The sequence below is a fragment of the Mangifera indica genome, chromosome 18, assembly GCF_011075055.1.
Source record: "Mangifera indica cultivar Alphonso chromosome 18, CATAS_Mindica_2.1, whole genome shotgun sequence".
NCBI lineage: Eukaryota > Viridiplantae > Streptophyta > Magnoliopsida > Sapindales > Anacardiaceae > Mangifera > Mangifera indica.
This window is the reverse complement of record NC_058154.1, coordinates 2,667,068-2,688,003: the sequence shown is the minus strand read 5'-3', so window position 1 is coordinate 2,688,003 and position 20,936 is coordinate 2,667,068. Positions and strand designations below refer to the sequence as shown.

At 31.5% G+C, this 20,936-nt stretch overlaps 3 protein-coding genes across 6 annotated transcripts; 1 reads left to right on the top strand and 2 right to left on the bottom strand.

Annotated features, from left to right (window-relative positions):
- Positions 1–1,017: 1,017 nt before the first annotated feature.
- Positions 1,018–4,357, top strand: LOC123201510 (protein FATTY ACID EXPORT 3, chloroplastic-like). Of its 4 annotated transcripts, none has more exons than XM_044617046.1 (7): positions 1,018–1,417; positions 1,610–1,997; positions 2,098–2,265; positions 2,722–2,768; positions 2,862–2,899; positions 3,740–3,839; positions 3,948–4,357. In XM_044617046.1, the coding sequence occupies exons 1-6, from the start codon at positions 1,184–1,186 to the stop codon at positions 3,831–3,833; spliced, it is 969 nt and encodes a 322-aa protein (XP_044472981.1). In that variant the 5' UTR covers positions 1,018–1,183; the 3' UTR covers positions 3,834–3,839; positions 3,948–4,357. The 4 variants fall into 4 exon arrangements, with proteins under 4 accessions (XP_044472981.1, XP_044472978.1, XP_044472979.1 ...); XM_044617043.1 differs by having other exon boundaries at positions 1,021–1,417; positions 1,607–1,997; XM_044617044.1 differs by having other exon boundaries at positions 1,022–1,417; positions 1,607–1,997; positions 3,996–4,357.
- Positions 4,358–4,865: 508 nt separating this feature from the next.
- On the bottom strand, positions 4,866–10,770 carry LOC123201509 (vacuolar-sorting receptor 1-like). The gene is made up of 13 exons (XM_044617042.1): positions 10,497–10,770; positions 10,006–10,309; positions 8,710–9,402; positions 8,504–8,592; positions 8,337–8,406; positions 8,166–8,249; positions 7,602–7,678; positions 7,432–7,513; positions 6,902–6,981; positions 6,731–6,794; positions 6,089–6,217; positions 5,612–5,718; positions 4,866–5,201 (listed from the first exon to the last, which is right to left on the bottom strand). The coding sequence occupies exons 2-13, from the start codon at positions 10,298–10,300 to the stop codon at positions 5,100–5,102; spliced, it is 1,872 nt and encodes a 623-aa protein (XP_044472977.1). The 5' UTR covers positions 10,301–10,309; positions 10,497–10,770; the 3' UTR covers positions 4,866–5,099.
- A 4,162-nt stretch (positions 10,771–14,932) lies between these two features.
- Positions 14,933–18,257, bottom strand: LOC123202251 (transmembrane protein 87A-like). Its single transcript, XM_044618073.1, has 6 exons — positions 18,225–18,257; positions 17,863–18,110; positions 16,474–17,410; positions 16,125–16,220; positions 15,858–15,994; positions 14,933–15,312 (listed from the first exon to the last, which is right to left on the bottom strand). Exons 1-6 carry the CDS (start codon positions 18,255–18,257, stop codon positions 15,168–15,170), a joined length of 1,596 nt encoding a protein of 531 aa, XP_044474008.1. The 3' UTR covers positions 14,933–15,167.
- Between the last annotated feature and the right edge of the window lie 2,679 nt (positions 18,258–20,936).

Sequence of the window (20,936 nt, the reverse complement as noted above, 5' to 3'; positions counted from 1 at the left end):
AATATACTTTTATAAATAATAATAATACAGTGTTCCTCTACCGGCACTGTTTCTTTAAGGGGATTATAGGCAATTTGGATAAATAATAATTAATAATAAATAAATTGGATGAATAATTAATGTGACAAAAGCGAAAAATAATACACTTTTCAAATTACTTTATTTTCCAACTAATTATTAGAATTATTATTTTAATAAATATTAAAATTTAAAAGTTGTTTGTCGGATTGGGTATCAAATCTGTAATATTATATATTATACATCATATTAAGATTTTTAAATAATAAAAAATTTTAATTATTATGTCATTGTTTTTATAAGAGCAATAATATTTTTATTTATTTTGAGTACATAAATTGATACATAATTATATTTATTATCATATAATTATATGTTACCTTAAACAATGCTACGTGTACTTATTTTAAATACACAAAATATATACACAGATAATATGTAATTATATGAGTAGATGTTATTTTATTTTTAATTCAAAATTACATAATAACACATCATTTGTGTACTCAAAATATGTACATAGTTTTATTATGTTACTTTATTTTTAATTCAAATTCATTTAATCATATAATGACATACATCAAATATATACCTTTTTGTATATTCAAAGTAAATACACATAATTTTATTGTTTTATAAAATATCGAAAATACTCTTCGAAATTAAAAAACTTCTCAATTACACTTTTATCATATCATCACTCTTAAAAAAAAATGTATTAATCGGTATTGATAAAATATATCATATCATATAATATATTTACTATATTTTATCAAATTTTGATATATCTAAACATATATATTGTGATATATATTATTTTTTATTATATTATATCATATTATATTATATATATCGTATATCATATAATATTAATACTCATAATAAAAATTACATTGAACATAAATACAATGGAGCCCTTTGTATCATATAGTATATGGTTCTAATAACTATAGTAGAACTCACAGGGTCCATTATGATAAAAACAGAACACGTGTTTTTTCAGTTGATGATGTGTCAGCGAAGCCATTTCTTGATTCGTTCAGTTCAACAGCTTCTCGCTAAAACTCCTCTTTTTCTTTTTTAAACCCTAAACCAACCTTGTACTCTTCTACCTTTCGCCCTTCTTGTTTCTCTCGCCCTCTCTGTAACTCCAAATCTGAGCGATATGAGCGTGTCGGTTGAGTTGCTCTCAATAAAGAATCCTAATACTAGCATTAGTCTCAGCAACGGGGTAGCGAAGAAAGCTCTCTGTACGTCGCCGTTTCTGCGGTTTGATTCTCGTGGCTTTCAAGTTTCTCTTTCTATTGCAAATGGCCTCGGTGTTGGTTCTCATTTCGGCCTTCCGCGGACTTCGGTTAATCGGTCAGTTGTCGCTTGTGCAGCATCCCACGAGGAATCGGTAATCTGGTGTTTATTGATGCTTTTTCGATTTTCATAGTAAAAAAGAGAAAAATGGATTAATTTATTGCTTCTATTAATTAAAGTATTTGAAAGCTTTAATTTTGAGTGACAGGTGAGAAAAATTAACTCAAGCTGAACTGGGTGTATTAAAATTTTTTTTTTGCTTGTTTCAATGGTTGTGGATTAGGAGGCTTCGGAAATTGAAATAGAGAAGGAGAGTGAGGATCTCAAAGCTAGTGTTGAAGAATCCAATGAAGCGTGGAAACAGACGTTGGAATTGTTTAAAGAACAAGCCTTAAAAATGCAGAGTGTGTCGCGAGAAGCATATGAGATATACTCCAAGAAAGCTATGATCATATTGCAAGAAAATTCTGAGCAGTTGAAAATCGAAGCGGAAAAGGCTAGACAGGAGTTGACTGCTGCAGCGAAGGAACTTAGCGAAGGGGGTAGAGAATATCTCACTGTTGCTACAGATAATTCTCCCGAAGTGAGGGAGATTTTGGAAACATTTACGTCAACAACTGATGATTTGAAAGATATTTCTAAAATCCGTGATTTTCACGTTGGAATACCATATGGTATGTTTATTTTGCTGTAACGCTGAATTGGATGAAGTTGATATAATTTATCTTTATGTGATTTTTATTTTTCTTCTCCTCATGTTGCATGTTATTGTAGGTTTGCTTCTATCTCTTGGTGGCTTCCTTTCCTTTATGGTAACAGGCAGCATATCTGCTATCAGATTTGGTGTAATTCTAGGTGGCACTCTTTTGGCTCTCAGCGTCTCCAGTTTAAGATCACAAAACAGAGGAGAAATATCTCCCTTGGCCTTGAAAGGACAGGCAGGTCAGTGTATGGTGTGTTAAATTACCTGTCACTTGTTACCTTCACTAATCTTTGTTGAACTTCTAATAAGGTCTCTCTCTGTGTTTTCTTAATTATTGACCCCATAATAAGGATCTCTGTCTCTGTGTTTTTTTTACCTATTATGTATGCACACTTATGAGTCACTTAAGGACACGTCTTTCATCTTCTAGACAGGCTGCACTTAGTTTTGTGATTGAGTTTCTACGTATTAACATCATATGTACTTCAGCAGAAGAATCATTGTAGTCATGTGGATGATAAATACTTTGGATACAAATGTGAATCTTGGGTGAATATGTACTTTCTAGTCTTGAATTTTGAACTAGTGGGTAATTTTCATTTGTTTGAGTTATCATTCTGCTTTTCATTTTTTTGTATATGGTGTTATATTTTACATTTATTGGTCGTATTTTAACTGGATTTTATGGTGTGCAGCTATAGCAACTGCAATACTGTTAAGGGAGTTATGTATGTTATCTCAGGTAGATGTTCTTGATTGAAGTATCATCATTTTCTTGAAATGTGCATATTGATGCAGCTCTCCAACATCTAATATATTCTTTGTTGTTGTGCAGAGATTTGCATTTCCTACGTTTGTGACAATCCTTATCAGGTTTGTGATATTTCCAGTTCTAATTCTTATGTTATTAATATTTTATCAGCATTCCCACAAATTGGACGTAGCATGCTAGCAGTCGTTTTTTCTCTTCCAATGATTGATAGTCCTTTTAAGCTTCTTGAAAGTTGAAAGACTAAGTATTACATTTTCTTTTGGGTATGAAATTGTCCCGGCTCAGTGGACAAGCAAGCTAAATCATTACTCTTGGAGAGCATGAGTACACTGAAATTTCCTTTCAAGGATATTTGTGTTTGACAGATTGTGGCTGAGCTTTGGTCAGTTTATATCCTGGTTAAGTCCTTTTTGTAGGTTTGATGAACTTTGTGGATGTAATTTAAAAGGAGTTGAACTAAACCCAAGTGTGGGTTGTACTTAGAAACCCTTGTATCCCAACCATCAGTTGCAAGGTTTAATCCCTCTGCAGTCTTCTACTTGGGATATTATATCGTTAGAGGTCCAAAGATAGGTCCTAGTTTTGAATCTGATACACATCGAAGTGAGGACGGAACATTTCCCAGTTAAGGAGGGAGAAAAAAGATGGGATTGAATTGCTGAAATCTTGGTTCTGTAAATTTTATAAAAAAAATATGCCTTGGATTGATCATTAGTATGTTAAGCATTTTGTTTTATTAGTATTTTCATGTGGAAATCCTGATTTGGAATTACTACAACTTAAATCCTCTCTGGGCATCTCATCGTGCCATGACAGTATTATTTCATAAAATAAGCAAGGACCCTGGAGAGTTATAAGTTGGACAAGTTTGATTAGAATTATAACCCTTATATATCACATTTTTGCAATTTGGGTTTTTGATAACTCCTTTCCCTTTGCAGTGGTGCAGTGGTAGCATTCTACATATATAAGATTACTGTTGATGGCCAGTGGAGAAAAGGATCAGGTGCAGAATCTGGGGCAGAGAACCAGTAGTTGAAGGTTAGTTTGTTTGCTTTGTAAATAATGTTATTGTTTCCATAAGAGAACATCAAGTCTGTATATCATTTTAAATTTCGCTTTCAAGTAATTGTAAATTCAAATGTATAGAACTAGATGATTGCTGAGAATTCATCTTTCTGGATTTCTCAGTTGCAGAAAGAAAAGGGAACTCTATATCCTGTGTATGCATGGAGGTAGAAGTGTGAGTGATCTATATTAGCACAATGTCGAGTGGAGATTGAGAAAAAATTGCTTGATGCTTGGAGAGTGGTGCATGCAGAAGGAATCTAGGCACTAGTTATGGGTAACTTGAGTGCCATTTTTACTGTTGTAAAAGTCGAACTGGATGTTATAGTGCAGAAGAGTCTAATAATCCAGTAGGTAGTTTTTGTATTGATACTACAAAAATCATAGTTGTTCACGCCTTTGGTTAATATGTTCACTGGTTTCAAGCAGTAGATTGTCAACTGTTAGCAATTGCAATGTTATTGAATGGGAAAAGACAATTCAGACGAGTATATTGATTGGCAGTTTTGTTAATATGACTTGTTACAGTTTTTATATACACAAGAAAATGACCGAAATGCAGCAAATGTTTGCAACAGGGTAGGATTACAGATTCATACATTCTCATTTTTATACCTTCAAAGGAAACCCTGAAGTCTATGGCCTTATTTTTTGCAAGGGGAAAAATGATGGCAACTTTAATGGTAATCAGAAATTAAATGGGAAATGCATTTATGTGATTAAATATTATTTCAATGTTTTTTCAGATAGTTGTCCGATTTCACGGGCGGCCAGATTGGTATAAACCATACTAACCCCGACTGGTTAAAAACCAAACTAACCCCTTTCCAGGTGAATTAGGACTGGAAACATGAGTTATCTTAAGCTTGATTTGAATTTAAAATCATTAGTTTAAATTTAAACTCGTTCAAATTAATCAGAGATATCATAAAAAAGTCATCAATAATCTAACTGGTATCAATGGGAAGGATGATTCAAGCTGAACACACACGGTCAAACTGTACTAAAGCCGTGGATCACATGCAAAATCATTAAGGTGTAAACAGTGCAACATTTTTAACATGTTAAAATTTACAGTAGAAGTTAACTGCCCAATCAAAACTAGAAAAGTCTATAATTCTAACCAAAGAACGAAGTAAATATATTACTACAGCACTGACTTTGTAACAGATAAAACAAGTATAATTCTAAGCATACTATGGCTATGTGATGCTTTGTCTCTGAGTCTGAGTCTTAGATATCAATGTGGCTGTTGGTAGCATGATGAACCTCTCCTTGACCATCCAACGGCATGTACTGTGCCATGATCGCTCGTATCTCTGAATCCATGTACCTCTGCAAATATCAAACACAACACCATCAAAAATCAGCTTTTGAGGAATTTATCATTTAATATGTTAAACACCTTTAAACAAGTCTCACATAGACAAAACATGAGAAAGATGTTGGATATATATAGATATCTCACTTCTCTTGGGAATGGTAAGAGAAAATTGGAAAAAGCTTGTGAACACCTAAAATTGTCTATACACGTGTACAAAAAGATCCAAAGCGCAAAGTCTTGACAGACTCAGTATCCAAAACAAAGAATATCCTAATAGTGGTCCAACTATTGGACCAGGATGTTACTTTAATATAGGACTTGCGTTCAAGAGCTGCCAAACTTGATTTGTTCAAAATCGGGGCTTGAAGAAAAAAGAAACTAACAGAAAGAAACTATCATTAGCATAAAAATGATGCGATACCCGGATTCTGTATTTGTAAACTGCATATCCTGCAATACCAGCAGCAGCCAAACCAAGAATGAGGATCCAAATGAAGCCCCAGCTAAACTCTGATTTTGCATCTTTACCTGGATAATTACAATATCACCATAAGCAACAGCAAAAACTCAAGTGAATCATATAACACAAAAGTTTGCAGAAGATGTTAACAATAATGAGCCTGACTCAAGCACATCCACTGATACAACCATCTCGATCTGGTACTTGGCCAAAGCATATTCTTACTAATACAGAAAGATACTTGATATGCTGGATATGCCAATTCATGTGAAAATGTCGACAGAAGTGCATCAAATGAGTCCATGAATACAGATGAAAAAAAGACAAAAGGAGTCACTTATCCTAAAGGTTATAATTTTGGAATTGATAAAGCAGGTCTTTGTTTGCCAGTAATGTGCTCTTCAATCAATAAAGTACATAGCAGTACAGGTAACTCACTTATGCAAGTGTCATGCTCTTGCATGTACAATAATCCACCACCACAGCTGCACTCATAACTGCCCCAGGTATTTTTGCATTTGCATTCTGGGCATGTACATGCCAGCTTCTCTTTGCACTCATCCACATCTGGAACATTGCCGAAAATAATAGAACATGTGAGCTGAATCAACAGTTAGTTCAACCCTTGTTTAGCAATCTGTCTTTGTGTACCTAAAAAATGAACACCTTTAGGTGCACAAAAGCCTACATGCAAGTGAAAATGACAAACTGCCGAATTTTCGTAAAGGAAATAAAACACCTACCCTTTTCCATCAAACAAGAAAACCTAAATGTCCAAGTGCTTGTGGGAGTCTACTGAAGAATATGCCCAAGTAATTTTTGGCTCTAAAATCTAGAATATCACTTAGCAATACAATGGTGTCTCAAGAACCTACACCATGAGGACTTGAATCTTGATATGGTTGTCTAGTTGTTCTATCAATGACACCCTCACAATCTCTACTGGGCAGAATTCTTTTGAAGAAAGAAACTATCTAAAACAAATGGGTCAAATTCCACAATGGCATGAAAGATTCAAGAATAAGAGATCAAGTCCTCCAAAATTTGCGTCACACCAATCATTGGCAGAAAATGCAATACCTTCACAGTTGGTTCCATCACCCTTGAATCCAGGTGGACACTTGCAACCTGCTGAATTATCATTCTGAATAATCCATGATAAAACCAATTACAATTAGAAATGAAAACAATCATTTATTTATATTTTTGCCTTGAGAGTGAGAGAGATTCAAGTAAATAAAAGTTACTTACACAAGCCGAATAAGTCTTGCCATCTTGGGTTTTCTTCCAACAACCACCATTATTAATTTCACAGCGTAAAGATCCTGAAGCTGTTTAACCAAGCAAAGCACTAGTTATGCGTATAGAAACCACACGCATAAAAACTGTGGCATTAAAATGACATCTTTTCATAAAGTTGGAAAACTATATTGATATTTTCCCCATGTTTCTGGTAATTTCCCTGCCAACTCTTAAAATTTTTTTTATTGCTCAGTAATGCCAATTTCACTTAACAACCTTAAACCTAGAGAAAAATCAACAAAGTAACTGTTTAAAGATGAGTAAAGCAAAATTATAAATTCTTCAGTCAACTAAAAGACTGTCACTTGTGAATCAAATCCATCAATACAAAAATCAACGAGGGAATTGGTATATAGTATCACAGAATAACATGCTTCCATAACAAGAAGGCAACAACAAACTGTACAGTCTAGCATCGAAAATATGTCCATGGTTTCCAACCATGGCTCCTCAATGCAACTCTATGGAAAAGCTTTTACCTTCACAATGAGTGTAACCATCACCAACAAACTTCATGCCTCGTACTACAGGACACTCACACACTCTTCCTCGAAAAGTATCCTATAACAAAATAAATGTTTATCTGTCAAAAAGAAATAACCAGAAACAAACTGTACTTGGAAGTAACAATTCAATAATTGAAAGATACCTTGCAAGCAGTTAAGTTAGCAGTTTTGTCCTGCCAACACCCACCATTGTTTTCCAAGCACTCATTGGTTTCCAACTCTGCAAAGAACAATCAAACAATAAATACCATCTCTACAAGTGGGTTCCAACCAGTGATACAGTCATAATCATGTAAAATTTAAATATCCTCAAGGACCCAAGATAAATCCAGTTGATCACACCTCACCAAAAAAACTGCATCCTTTGATATCATTCTGATCTAGCATTTTTTGACACACAGTTGAAAACCAGGGAAATGGAAAAGAAATTAAAGATAATCAAGCAAAAGCCTCATTGAAATCAAATTTATGAGGATGCACAAAGTATAAACACAGCTGTTTCAAGGGCTTCTAATAGAAGTCACTTCACTTTTAACACTTAAGCAATGCATTTGGCTTGCTTTGTACACAAATTATGAGATAATCCTCAGCATGTCTAATGTAATGTTGCAATATGTTGCTGACTAACAGAAATTGAAAATTATTTTATGGTACAAGAAGAAAAACCAAATAAACAAACGGGAATGCCAAGAATAGTTGATGATAACCTTCACTTAAACATAAGGCTGGTTCTGTAGTCTCCCGAAAACCTGAACAAATAGCTTTGAGAACTGCTCCCTTGTCCAACTTACCTGAAAACACAAAAATAGATAGATTAATGATCAGCTCTATACAATCAAATAGCTACTAGACATGAAAATCATCTGGTAGCTCCGGACCTCTATACTGTCTGTTGTTTATTACAAGAGTAGGTAGGATAGTCACATCTCCACGGGAACCTTTGCCAATCTGGAAACAGATAATCGTGACATAATTAGACAGAAAATCAAATACTAAGTAAAATATTATTAATAGAAAAAAAAATACAGTTTATCTAGAGGCTCACCTGAGCATCTTGCTCAGCTTTAAGAACTTGGTTGTCCACATTGGCCTCAGTGTCTCCAATACATTCGTCAACCTTCTTGAGATCAACATCTATAAAATATATTGCATTTTTTTTTTTTTTGGGGCAAAGACGCAGTAACAAGAAGTTTACAATCTTCAGTTCCAAATAGTTTGATATAAATAACAATGACAGAGCAAGTAACATACCAAGAGACTTGATAACCTCATCTGCACACTCTTTGTTGTACTTCTTATCTTTCATAGGACAACGGATTGCAAAGTCAGTCACATAATCCCACCAAAGCCATGGTTTTCTGCTTTCATTGGCAATTTTAAAGAAGCAAGCTTGCCGTAAATTTTGAACCACAACCTCCCTCCCATCATATCCACGGCTGAAGTCCTGCTCAGGATCAGGAGCACAGTACCTCCCCCGGTTGATGCACTGAGACTTGCATTGCTTGCTCAGGATAAATGCTTCAGGACAGAACCAAGTTATATAGTGAGGGGTGAATTGAGTGTACCCTTGCCGCTCAAGTATCTGGGCTGCTCCTTTGAAGCTCTTAACAAACTCAATCTGACTCTCACACTTTGGTCCACACTCATCATTGCTATTTGTCCAAAACTCATACTCAACACGCTCATCAGGATGAGGAAGAGCCTCTGTCCAATCTAAGTTCATGTTAACCATATCCCCACTGCTTAGAGCTTTCTTGATGCTATCCCCCAAAGATTTGCTAATGAGGGCTGAGGGGATGGTGATGTTTTCGAGATATTCTGCACTTGCATTCTCTTCTTCAGGGTTATCCATGGTTATCAATGGCTCGAGCTTATCATCTGCAACAAGAATAGCTGCTGCTCCACCTTTTTGTGCATTCCAGGCCTTCATGGTAAAGTAACAATCTGGATGTGCAGTAAACTTGTATTTAGTATATAAGAAAGTACATTGAAAGGTTGTCCACCTAAAAACTAATTAAATACAAGGAAAAACCAACTTGAATTTAAAGAAACTCTCCAAATAAATCAATGCCGTAGAAAATAGAAATTTAGCAAAAAGTACAACACAGAATACTAAAACTCAAGTGATACTAAACAATGAGGGAAGGAAAAGACTTAATCTTAAATTCAAAGAAATCATTTAACAATTCAACTGGAACCACTAAAACGCAAACCAAAATCAAACTATATAACCTTGAATCTCAGACCTGAATTTCCAAAATCTGAATAGTAGAACGTCTACTGAAATTTTTTCTTAGAGTATAATAAAAATACAAAACTTCAATGAATTTCTATAGAATAAATAAACAAAATATTTAAAAATTGCAAACAAAATCTTAGGATAATGGAAATTAAAGCACACAACAATATAACTATTTCACAAACAAGCTTTTAACTTCATTGAAAACATGAACTTTCCATTTGAAGCCACATAACTGAAAAAACTAACATTGAAAGCCTTAAAAAATAGTTAACATAATCAATCAAATAAGAAAAATTCCCTCTCACCTGCCCGATCAACAAGGAGAAAAGTAGGCAATCCTCCGGGCTTTGACTTAAAGGAGAGATCAACTTCATCATAACCCTTGCATGCCTTCTGATTAGCTTTTGGATAAACAACTGTGCCAACTAAGGTTCCTCCATACTGAGGAACACCAAAATTCCCAATTGCACATTCATAAACTCCCTTAATTGACTCCGGCGACGTAACTTTCAAGCTATTTTTCTCCACAACAAACCTTCCCAAACTAGACCCACAGAGCAAAAACAATATACACAGCCAAAAACCTAGCTTCTCCCTCATCTTTTTCAACTGATCAAAGGATAAACCAAAAATACCCAGATTAGAAAGCCTTCTTAACCAGCTTCCCCTCGATAAACCCACTTATAAAAACAAGAAATTGATATAAATACAACCCGAATCTTCGAAATTAACAATAAACAAACGACAAAATTCGATAAATTAAATAAATATAGCAAACCACTAAGCTTCAAAACACCTTGTGTCTCCAACTAGCCACGCAATCTTCAGCTAAATTCTGAAATACGATTTCAGGAAAAAAGGTTTATTGGAGTAAATAAAATAAAAATAACCCGGAAGTAAATTGAAAAGACGTGTCAAAATTCAAATACTCAGCTGAACTTCTAAATTTTTTTTTTTTTTGCTCTTTCGGATTCCTGCGTATGAAATCCCCCTTTTTTTTTAAAAAAAAAACACCAATTTAGACTTTTCAAAGGTGATTTGCAGAAGTAATTAACGAACGACCCGTCTTGCTGAAAAAAGACTTAAAGATCTAAACCGCCTTCATCCAGGCTTGTCAGATTAATATATTAAATTATTTTATTTTTATTTTCCTTTATATTTCTCTTTTTTATTTTTCTTGTCGTTTTGTTGTCAAAAAATGGGCTTACGCGATGACACATCGTAGTGCTTGCATGCGAACCACGTGGTAAAATTATTCCCTGCGATTGTGACACGTCCTTTAATAATCCGACGTCGTTTTTAAAGAAGTCGTCAAACCGCCCCCATCCACATGCACGAGTTAGAGATGATTTTAATTTCATTTTTTGTGAAATAAAATATAGTTAATTCCCGGTGCCAAATTATAAATAATAATTAATTCAGGAGAATAAATTTAAAGCAATTGCTTGACGTGCATGACTTACTTTCCCTTTCATGTGACATTCATCGATTTTAAATTTTTTTTCTATAAATCTATTTTTTTTTAATCACGTATTTAGACTTCGATCCAGTCTTGGCAAGAAGGATAGGTCTGTAAGTTGATCGATTTGATTTAACATCAGTTTCCAATTCGATGAATTGGTGGTTTTATAATAATACTTTTAATACGATATAATTGTAACTTTAATATAAATTTTGATCAATATGACATCATTATTGTATTAATTAAACTAAGATTTAACATTATTCATTCCATTTTAATCTTATATTAATCAAATTTAATAATGAAATCCTGTAACCATGACTCAAATCAAATTTGGCATGATTCTTGATCAATAAAAGTTCTAATTTAACTCAGATCGAACCACTTCATTGATAAGAGTTTTAAAACAATGTTTTTCTTTTTTCTTTTTTCCTTTTCGATATCCATTATTGTAGAATTATGATATTAATTCCTTAAAATATACAACATAAATCCTTAACCCTTAGGGGGCGTTTGGTTTGGGTAATGTTTGATTATTAAAATAGAAAGATTACCTTGAAGATAGATTACTTAGAAGATTACTAGGTATAAATGATTACTATGTTTGATAAAATTTGATAGGTATAAATAATTATTGCGTTTGGTTAAAGGTAATAAAAAATTACTAGTAAATTATTTTATTTAAATACCCTTGAATATAATTATTTTTAAATATTTTTTATATTATTTGTCATATTAATTAAAAATAAATTTATTTTTATCTCAAAAAATTAATAAATAATAATTTTTCTATAATAAACTCAAGATTACCCCAGTAATCTTTAAATAACTAAGGTGAAGGTGGTAATCAGATTATTACCTATATTACCTGTCACGTCAGTATTGGTAATAGAAGATTACTGTAATATTTTATTACTGACAAATCAAACAAGGCAGCATTGGTAATAGAAGATTACTGTAATATTTTATTACTGACAAATCAAACAAGGGAATAAAAGATAGATTACCAAGGTAATCTATCTTACCGTCAATCAAACGCACCCTTAAGTTAAATATAATAACCAGAAATATTTAATATTTTAAAAAATAACAAAAATCCCCGTCATATGATTCTTATTATTTATAATTCCCATCTCCTTATTGTTCATTTTATTATTGAATCAAACTTTGCATATGCCTTAACGATATTGACTTCAAACATTAAACAATATTCCTCGATTAATGAAAGCAAAGCAAAACGATATCATAATCAAATTAGATTTGAGGCTCATTGAAAGCAACGTTAAATTCATCATTTAGGGTTGGATGGTGATCCAAGCTAGGGATGACAACAAATAAAGCTGAGAATTTTTAATATGGCCTGTTAATCCAATATGGTATGGCACAAAGTCAGGTTATAGTCAAATTTTTTTAATACGAAATTTATTTGAGATCAATTTGATACGATTTAAAATTAAATCAAATAGTATTAAAGTATACATAAAAGCATTTGACACAACATGAATTGACTCAAATGTTTTGGATAAATGTTACCTTAACAAAATTCATCTATTCGCATGATGAGACATTATTTTTGTATCCAAATTGTGTATCAAAAATATATACGCATAGTTTTTATTGATAAATTATATAAACGTTGAAAGATAATATCAACAATAGTTAAAATTTTTACAAACTGCATAAAATTGTAATTACTTATATTATTTTTTATTTTCATTTAAATATTTTATTTTATTATTAAATAATAAAAATATAATTTATTTAGTGAGATTATTGACGTATTTTAAAGATCTTAATATGTAATTTTTATATCATTTGTAAAAAAGATAAAATATTATATTATGTATTTTATTAATAGTATGTTGGAGTAATTTGTTGAATAAATTAAACTGATAAAAACACTTTGACAAGTGAAAACAATTAATAATTTTGGATCAAATTGAATTAATTAAATATTAAAAAGTTAGGTTAAGGTTAAAAATTTTTATACAATTTTAAATCAAGTCAAATTAGAGTTTAAAGTTTTTGACACAAAACCTAAACTGATATACGAACACAATTTGAATGACCCAAAATTTCTAACAACGAGGAGCGAACGAGGAGGGAATATCAATTCCCCAGCTTACAAGGGATATCAATCTCTTCTTCGCAAAGAAAAATCTCTCTCTAATTTTGATTGCTCAAGCTTCAATTAACGTCTCAATAGCATCGTTGTACGACAATTCGATTTATTGACTATTTTTCTTCTTTGATGATTTAATTTTCTTGTCTATTGATCTTTTTTACTCAGACATCATTCTATTTAAATGGGCTACTAGCTGGTTCGGATCCTGATCAGTTTAACCAATACTTAGATTGATAACAGATTAAATAAATATTATAATTATATTTAATTAAATAAATTTTATGATAAGATAGTATACGATGCAAAGTCCTTATCGAGTGGACTCAAACAATTTTGCAAACAACCAATGTTGTGATTTGCCAATTTCAACCCCCAATCAATGCATTTAAATATCTACTCAAACCAAATTGATCACCAAGTCCTGATCGAACTAATTTGATTGATTGGTCCATATTAGGTTTTAAAACATAGATATCTATATGCATCCCCACAATCATAAATAACTCTCTGTTAATTCACCATCACCTAAATCATCTCATCCCAATTTAAATAAATAAAAACTCGTTTGTAAAAACTAATCTTATGTAGACGTGTGTACGGTCTAGTTTAGTATGGTTTGAAAGTTTTTTAAAATTAAACTAAAAAAAAGATTTAAAAATTTTTCAAATCAAACCAAACCAAACCAAATTAAAAAATGCAGTTTAAATATATTAAAATTATTTATTTTTTTAATATATATTATTTAATAAAATTAATAAAATTATAATTTTTTAGAATAAAATATAAATGTGAAAAAATAAATATGAAATATATAATATATATATATATATATAAGGAAAATAAAAAAATAAATTTGAAAACAAGTTATACATGTAATTGCTTTTATATATATATAGTTTACCATTTAGTTTAGTTTAAAAAATGTCTAAATTATAACTCGAACTGAAAACAATTTTTTAAAAATTTACAAAATCAAACCCTAAACCATTTTATAAGCTAAACCAAATAAAATAGCAATTTTTAAATAATTCAATTCGATTTTATATTTTGAATTAAATTAAACACACTCCTAATTTTATTAATATTTATCCATATCTGACCCACCATTTTGTGTGGTATCGATGACAAAGATTGTACTCTTTTTTTATTCAAATAATTCTTACTTGAAATAAACCATCCGCCGACCAAATAAGATTTTCTCTCGACTAAAAACGTTCGGACATATCCAACATGATTGCAATTGTTTCAAAGGGACAGTTTGGCATGAATAAAACTTCTCGTTCAAAAATTTAAAAAAGAAAAAGGGAAAATGAGGCATCCAAAAACCTTGTCTAACGATACTTTCCATCTTCATTGAGATCCATACGAACTATGTATGGACAATACTGGCCAACCCTTTTCAGCGTACGATGCAAGAGTCATTAAAGTGATTCAATAGAACGGGCTCTATTGGGCCTATGACAAATCTCAATGGGCCTAATCGAATTGTCAAGAAACAACTGGTAAAGCCTTGCAAGCTTCTTTTTTTTTTTTTTTTTTTTTTTCAGTTGGGTGCGATACTGACACTCAAAAACAATTATATGAACACAAGACAAGCACAAGAACATATAATTTCTAAACAAGATTAAGAGCTAAAAGATTTTAATTAAAAAAAACTCTGTTTATTGCCTAAATTTTAATCCTCAGAAGATTAAAGTTCAGCTGTAAAAACTTATAACTGATATTTAACTCTTCTTCGTTCAAATTCATTGTACATTACTACATTCGCAAGTGCTTTGTACATGCATACTCCATTGAGTAGGCAAGATTTACAGATAAATGCCAGTATCTGCAACTGACATTCCAACAGTGATTCATTCCTCGTACATGAAAAAATCAATCTATTCCCGCTTATCCTCCTCAACATCTTCTCTGAGGCCATACCCGTGATCCACCTTTGTTTGCATGTCCCCAGTTTTTATCCCACTGCTAGTAAGCGAGACACCCTCCTCATCGAAGTCATCTCCCATCTCCTCATATGCATATCTACCAATCCACACCAAATTAGCAGTGATATATATTAGTATGGAATTATTTCTCTCATTTTTCATCGGTAAAAGGAATACTATGCAAAATCTTAAGCTATCTCCAGCAAAACTGAAAGACACTTCACATAAACCATAAGATGCCAAATTTTAAAGGCCAGACCAAGGTTAGCAACTAGTTAATAACTTCGATTTTTCATTTTGTTAAACGATATTGGCCATTGGCCCTTCATCCAAACTTCAATACAATTATATTGTCCACACAGAAAATTGACCAATGTACATACTTCAAAATATACATTTAAAAAAAATATATATCTCATCATCATAATATGAGTTAACTCTATCTGCCAAATCTAGAAACTTAAGTAATATTTCTAACTGTAACAACCATTTTTCAGGTTAGTGATGGTTTAGATTCGAAAATTACGCAATAAATTTAAAAAAACAGCCCAAGCATAAAAGAAAAAGTGATAACATCACTAACCTAAATGCAAATGAAGCAATTAGAACACCAAAGAACAAGGGTCAGGTCAAAGCAAGTACCTGGTAGGGTTTCGTGAAGGAGCCCAAAGGGCACATATAACCATCAAAAGTGTGAATGCAAGCAAATTCCAGAAAGCTGGAATGATCCAGGCAAATTGCCACAGCTCACTTATTGGGTCAGTTGCATTGAAATATAGCTGCAAAGGAAGGTTGAGAAGCTTCAATTAGCAGTGTCATTTGAGACAAATGTACAAGTGGAAATACTTCAGAAACTCTGTACACCACAAAGAACAAGAGAGTTTTTTAATTGAAACAACACCCTGTTACCTCAAATCCAATCCAAGCTATGGAGAGTAGCACACATACTGCAAGGGTATTTGTAAATTTTCTGTACAGCTCCAATTTAGCCATGTTTCTCCTTATCTGCACCAAAATACACAGAAAAAGAAAAATGGAAAAACAGAGATGAAAAATAAAAGATAAATGAGCAACTGTGGATGTTTATCATTCTAGGACATATGTTAAGAAACTTGAAACAGTAAATTAGCACTTATCATCTAAAGAAATCATTTTTTGTTACCTTCACTTCTATGGATGGTAAATACTTGAGTAAAGTTACCACGTCATGTTAGCATTAACTTTGGAAATGGCAGGAATGACAGAGTCAGAAGATTACCTGAAGTTTCTCCAAAGTTTTGGAAAGTGATGAGAAGATCCACAGTATAAAGCAGGAATCAAGAACAGTAACAGGCAACACCAAAAATAACTTTGCTTTTCCAGAAAAATCATTGATGTTTCCCAAATTTTCAAAGAGCTCAAGGGCCTCTGATGCAACAAAATATACTGAACCAAGAATAAGAACTCTCAAGGTTAAACCACCAAGAGTTGGCTTGACAACACCATAGCCCATAGAGACCACCAGAAGAAGAAGGCGAGACAGAGTTCTCTTAACAGAAGTAAAAGTTGCAGCCCACAATGTAACCCCCATGGGTCTGCTCCCAGTTGAATTAAAATTGGCATAATCAAAGTACCAAACAGCCATTTCACACATTCCAAGAGCAATTACCACTGTGATATAATAGTGCAACTGCATAATATTCTTCCAGAATTGGACAAACCTCAAAAACCATGCTAGGCCAAGTACCAAGTAAGCTAAAGACATTATGCCAAAGAATGTCATCAGAGGAGCCATCTTTCCTGGTAAATAACCATCCGGATTCTTCCACACACTTCTTCCTTTAACCAAAGTACCCTTGAGATCTGGATCACAAAACATAAAATAGAGGTAGTACATTCCGGTTTTATCTATATCAACAATATCATCAGCCGACATTTGAGCTTCTTCATTGGTCCCTTCAAAGAAAGTTTGCACACGTTTGGGCCAGTTGGGGCTGTCTGGATTTTTATGAATAATAACCTCTCCAACATTGCAATGCCCATCCTTAGAAAGATTTTTTGGGCAACATATGGTATCCAATTTTAGAAACGAGCCTCCAATCCTTTCCCTATCTTTAATCTCAAATATGATAGCTTCCACCAATCCAGTTTTCTGCTGCATGTCATTCTTCTTCGTCACAGACTCTTTCGGCCTCACAAACGTAACAGTTTCAAACCTGAAAAACCATATGCATCAGTCTAAAATCATCCAAAACCAAACAAAATCCAATACAAACATTGGGATAACCACACCTAAAAAAATCAGCTGCTGAGACTAGAGAGCTCAAAGTCATATACCCATACTAGAAGCTCATACTTTCTGTGCGATGGGTGACTGTGCGCTAGTTTTCTACTAGCCCCTGACAAACATTACAATGCCGGCATCACCACCATGCCGTACGATTGCAACCGTGGGATGTCAAATGATACTAAACTTAGGAGAACCATACCCAAAACCTCGCCTATACTTTTTTAAGTGGGATCCAAGTCTCATATATTTCATCCTCTAAAAACAAAACCCTCTCGTTCAATTACGTCATATTACACCAATTAAAGCTAATCAAATCTAAAGAAAATTGCCAACAAATTCATTTCAAACAATATCATGAAAATAAGAATTAAAATATACCTAATGAAGGACTTGCCCTTGACCTTGAGAGGCTTATCGGAGGAAGAAGATGAAGAAGAGGAATCAACAACTTTCGAAGCGTAAAGGCCTTCACTGCCGCCATGGAATAAGAATGCATTTGATTGCGCAATAAAAGCTTCATTTTTGTACTCATGAATCGACCCATAGACATTTGTGACTGAATTACCACAAAACAAAAGTATAAACCCTAAAAAATAATAAAAATAAAAAAAAAAACCCCATTTGGATCATCTTCTTCTTTGCCACTCCCAGCAATAATTTTGGTAAAGCTGCTCACGTAACCGTCACCAGTCGCCGCCCAATTTCTGTATCGGTGGCTTTCAAAACGGCATTCTTGTTACCCGTCCCACTATATTGGGCTCACTTAGGCCCATTTCGATATAAAACGGGCTTTATTTGAACAAAATAAGGCCCGTTTTATTCTTATACAACTAAAATAAAGTTTTAAAATATTTTTATAAGTTTTTTTTTATTATCCCAATAAATTTTCTTTTATCATTTATGTTATGTTATTATACTTAATCATTGGTATTGGACTCGGACTGAGCCGAATTTGTTTAATTTAACTCAATTTAAATTTATTTATTTTAAATATGAATTAAATTTGAATTAAGAAGTTTGACTCGTTTTAAAATCGAATTGAACTCAAACAAAAAAAAGTTTATTTGATTTGGCCTATTAGTTGAATAGATGACTCGATTTATTCGAACTTGATTCATGACTCGATCCAAATTATATTAAATAATTATTAAATAATGTCATTTTGTCAATTAATCACGAATTCAAACTATAAATTTGAGCTATATATTCAAACCATAAATTCAAATCAAACCACCTTTAATGTTAGCTTAATGAATTCGAACTAAATTATTTTTTATTCGAATTGATCTTAAGTCAAAGGATTTTTAAACTCGGTTCAATTCATATTCACCCCTACTCATCATGTAATAAAAATTTTGAAAATCTTATATTAGTAAGATGGTATGAAAAGTAACATAGAGTTAATTTGTTTAAGACATTTGTTAAAAAATAACCATTTAATCTTTATTTTATTATAAATTTATCTTTACTTATTAATTTTTTTAAGATACAAAATAATAAATAATACAAAAATATTTAAAAAAATATATTAATAAATGAAAAAAATAATTAAATTAAGTAATTTTATAATTTCAAAAATGAAAAAATATTAATATATTATTAACATAGAAAATTTATTATAAATCATACAACACAAACACTTTAACATAAGACATGTTAATTTAATACTAATTTATATTCCATAAAGTCATTTGAATATAATAATATATCAATATATATTTTTTTTACCACCAATCAAACAAACTAATTATTTATAAATGTTAATTTTACTAATTGTAAGGCATCAATAGGTCAGATCGGGCTAAAAAGTATCTAAGACCCATGACATAACCTTATGTATATAGGGTAGGGTCGTGGCGGACCTTAAACGATTGTCCGTTAATTTAAATAAAAAATATTTTTTCATATTGTAAATACTAATTAATTAATTATTTTTTAAATAATTATGTAAACATTTGAGGGTAGCCCCCGAAGATCCATAGGCCTAATGCCCAGGCCCATGGACTTGACCTGGCTTGGCTGCTACAACATTAGACCAAGCCGTTTGCCATATATTCATAACAATAATTATTTATATATAATAATGTGTAATAAAAAATTATTCTAACTAATCACTAGTAAAAGCAATATTATGGGTCCTAATAATAGATTTAAATATTGAAATATTATTATGTGATTAAGTATTACTTAATCTTTAATTTAAAATTATTAAATTAAATAATAACACATTAATATTTATATCCATGTTTATACCATTATTACGTGATATATTATTATTTTGATAAATATACGGTTTTTCAATAAAGTATACATATATTAATGAATATGTTTTAAATGTAATTGAGTAATTTTATTGTTTATTTTATTTATAATTTAAAATTATTTAATCACGTAATAATATATCAATTTATTAATTCCCATTCGTATTATAGTTTATCGGTGATGCATTTTAGTTGTACAATATAATCATTTCTAAGAAATTATTATAAAGTTAAAAATAAAATTGAATTATATTATCGATATTCAAATACTAGACAATTCTTTAGTGGCCAGTTCTTTAAAATATATTAATAATGGGTTTACGTAAGGTTGAATTCGATTTAAATAAAGTTTGATAAACAAAAATTGATAACTCGAGATTAATTCGAATTAAAAAAAAAATCGGCTTAGCATCCGTGAGACGAGGTTATTAATTATTACTCTTCTATTATCAGGGATGTAGTATTATCCATATAATAAACATGTAATAGTCTTGGAAGAGAAGGTTAATTGGTTCTAATTATAATAATTGAATCACATATTATATTATATATTAAAAATTTAATTTTTTTATGTTATGTATTAAGTATTATATCGTATTATATTATGTAACTATTAAAAAATTAAATAATAAAAATATAATTGACATGTAAAAAATATCATAAACACCATTAAAAATTTAACATTTTTTATATACATCCTTATTACATTATAATTTTCTCTTAAAAATATATTGATAATATGTATCGTATCATAAAATATATTTACTATATCATATTAATTTGATATATTTTATAATATATATATATATATATATTTTTTTTATCTATATCATATAATATTATAATATACGTATCATATATTATAAAATATTGGTAATTCAACCAATTGTTCTCATTTCTTATTGTGTATTCACATGACTTTTCTAATCAATTTCTTGCGAAATGCAATCAGTTTAACAGCCAAGGCAACCGGAGAAGTTGCACTCGAACAACATGAAATAAGAAGAAAAATTGTAAGTTGGGGGAGTGGGAGTGGGTGTACAACTTGCGCAACAAGCATCCACCAACCTCAAATAATATTAATTAAATCAGTGAAACAGTAAACATGGGCTTAATTAAATGGATTAGACCTAGAGTTTTCACCCAAGGTTGACTATAAACTCGGATTCATATTGGTTAATTTTTAAAAAT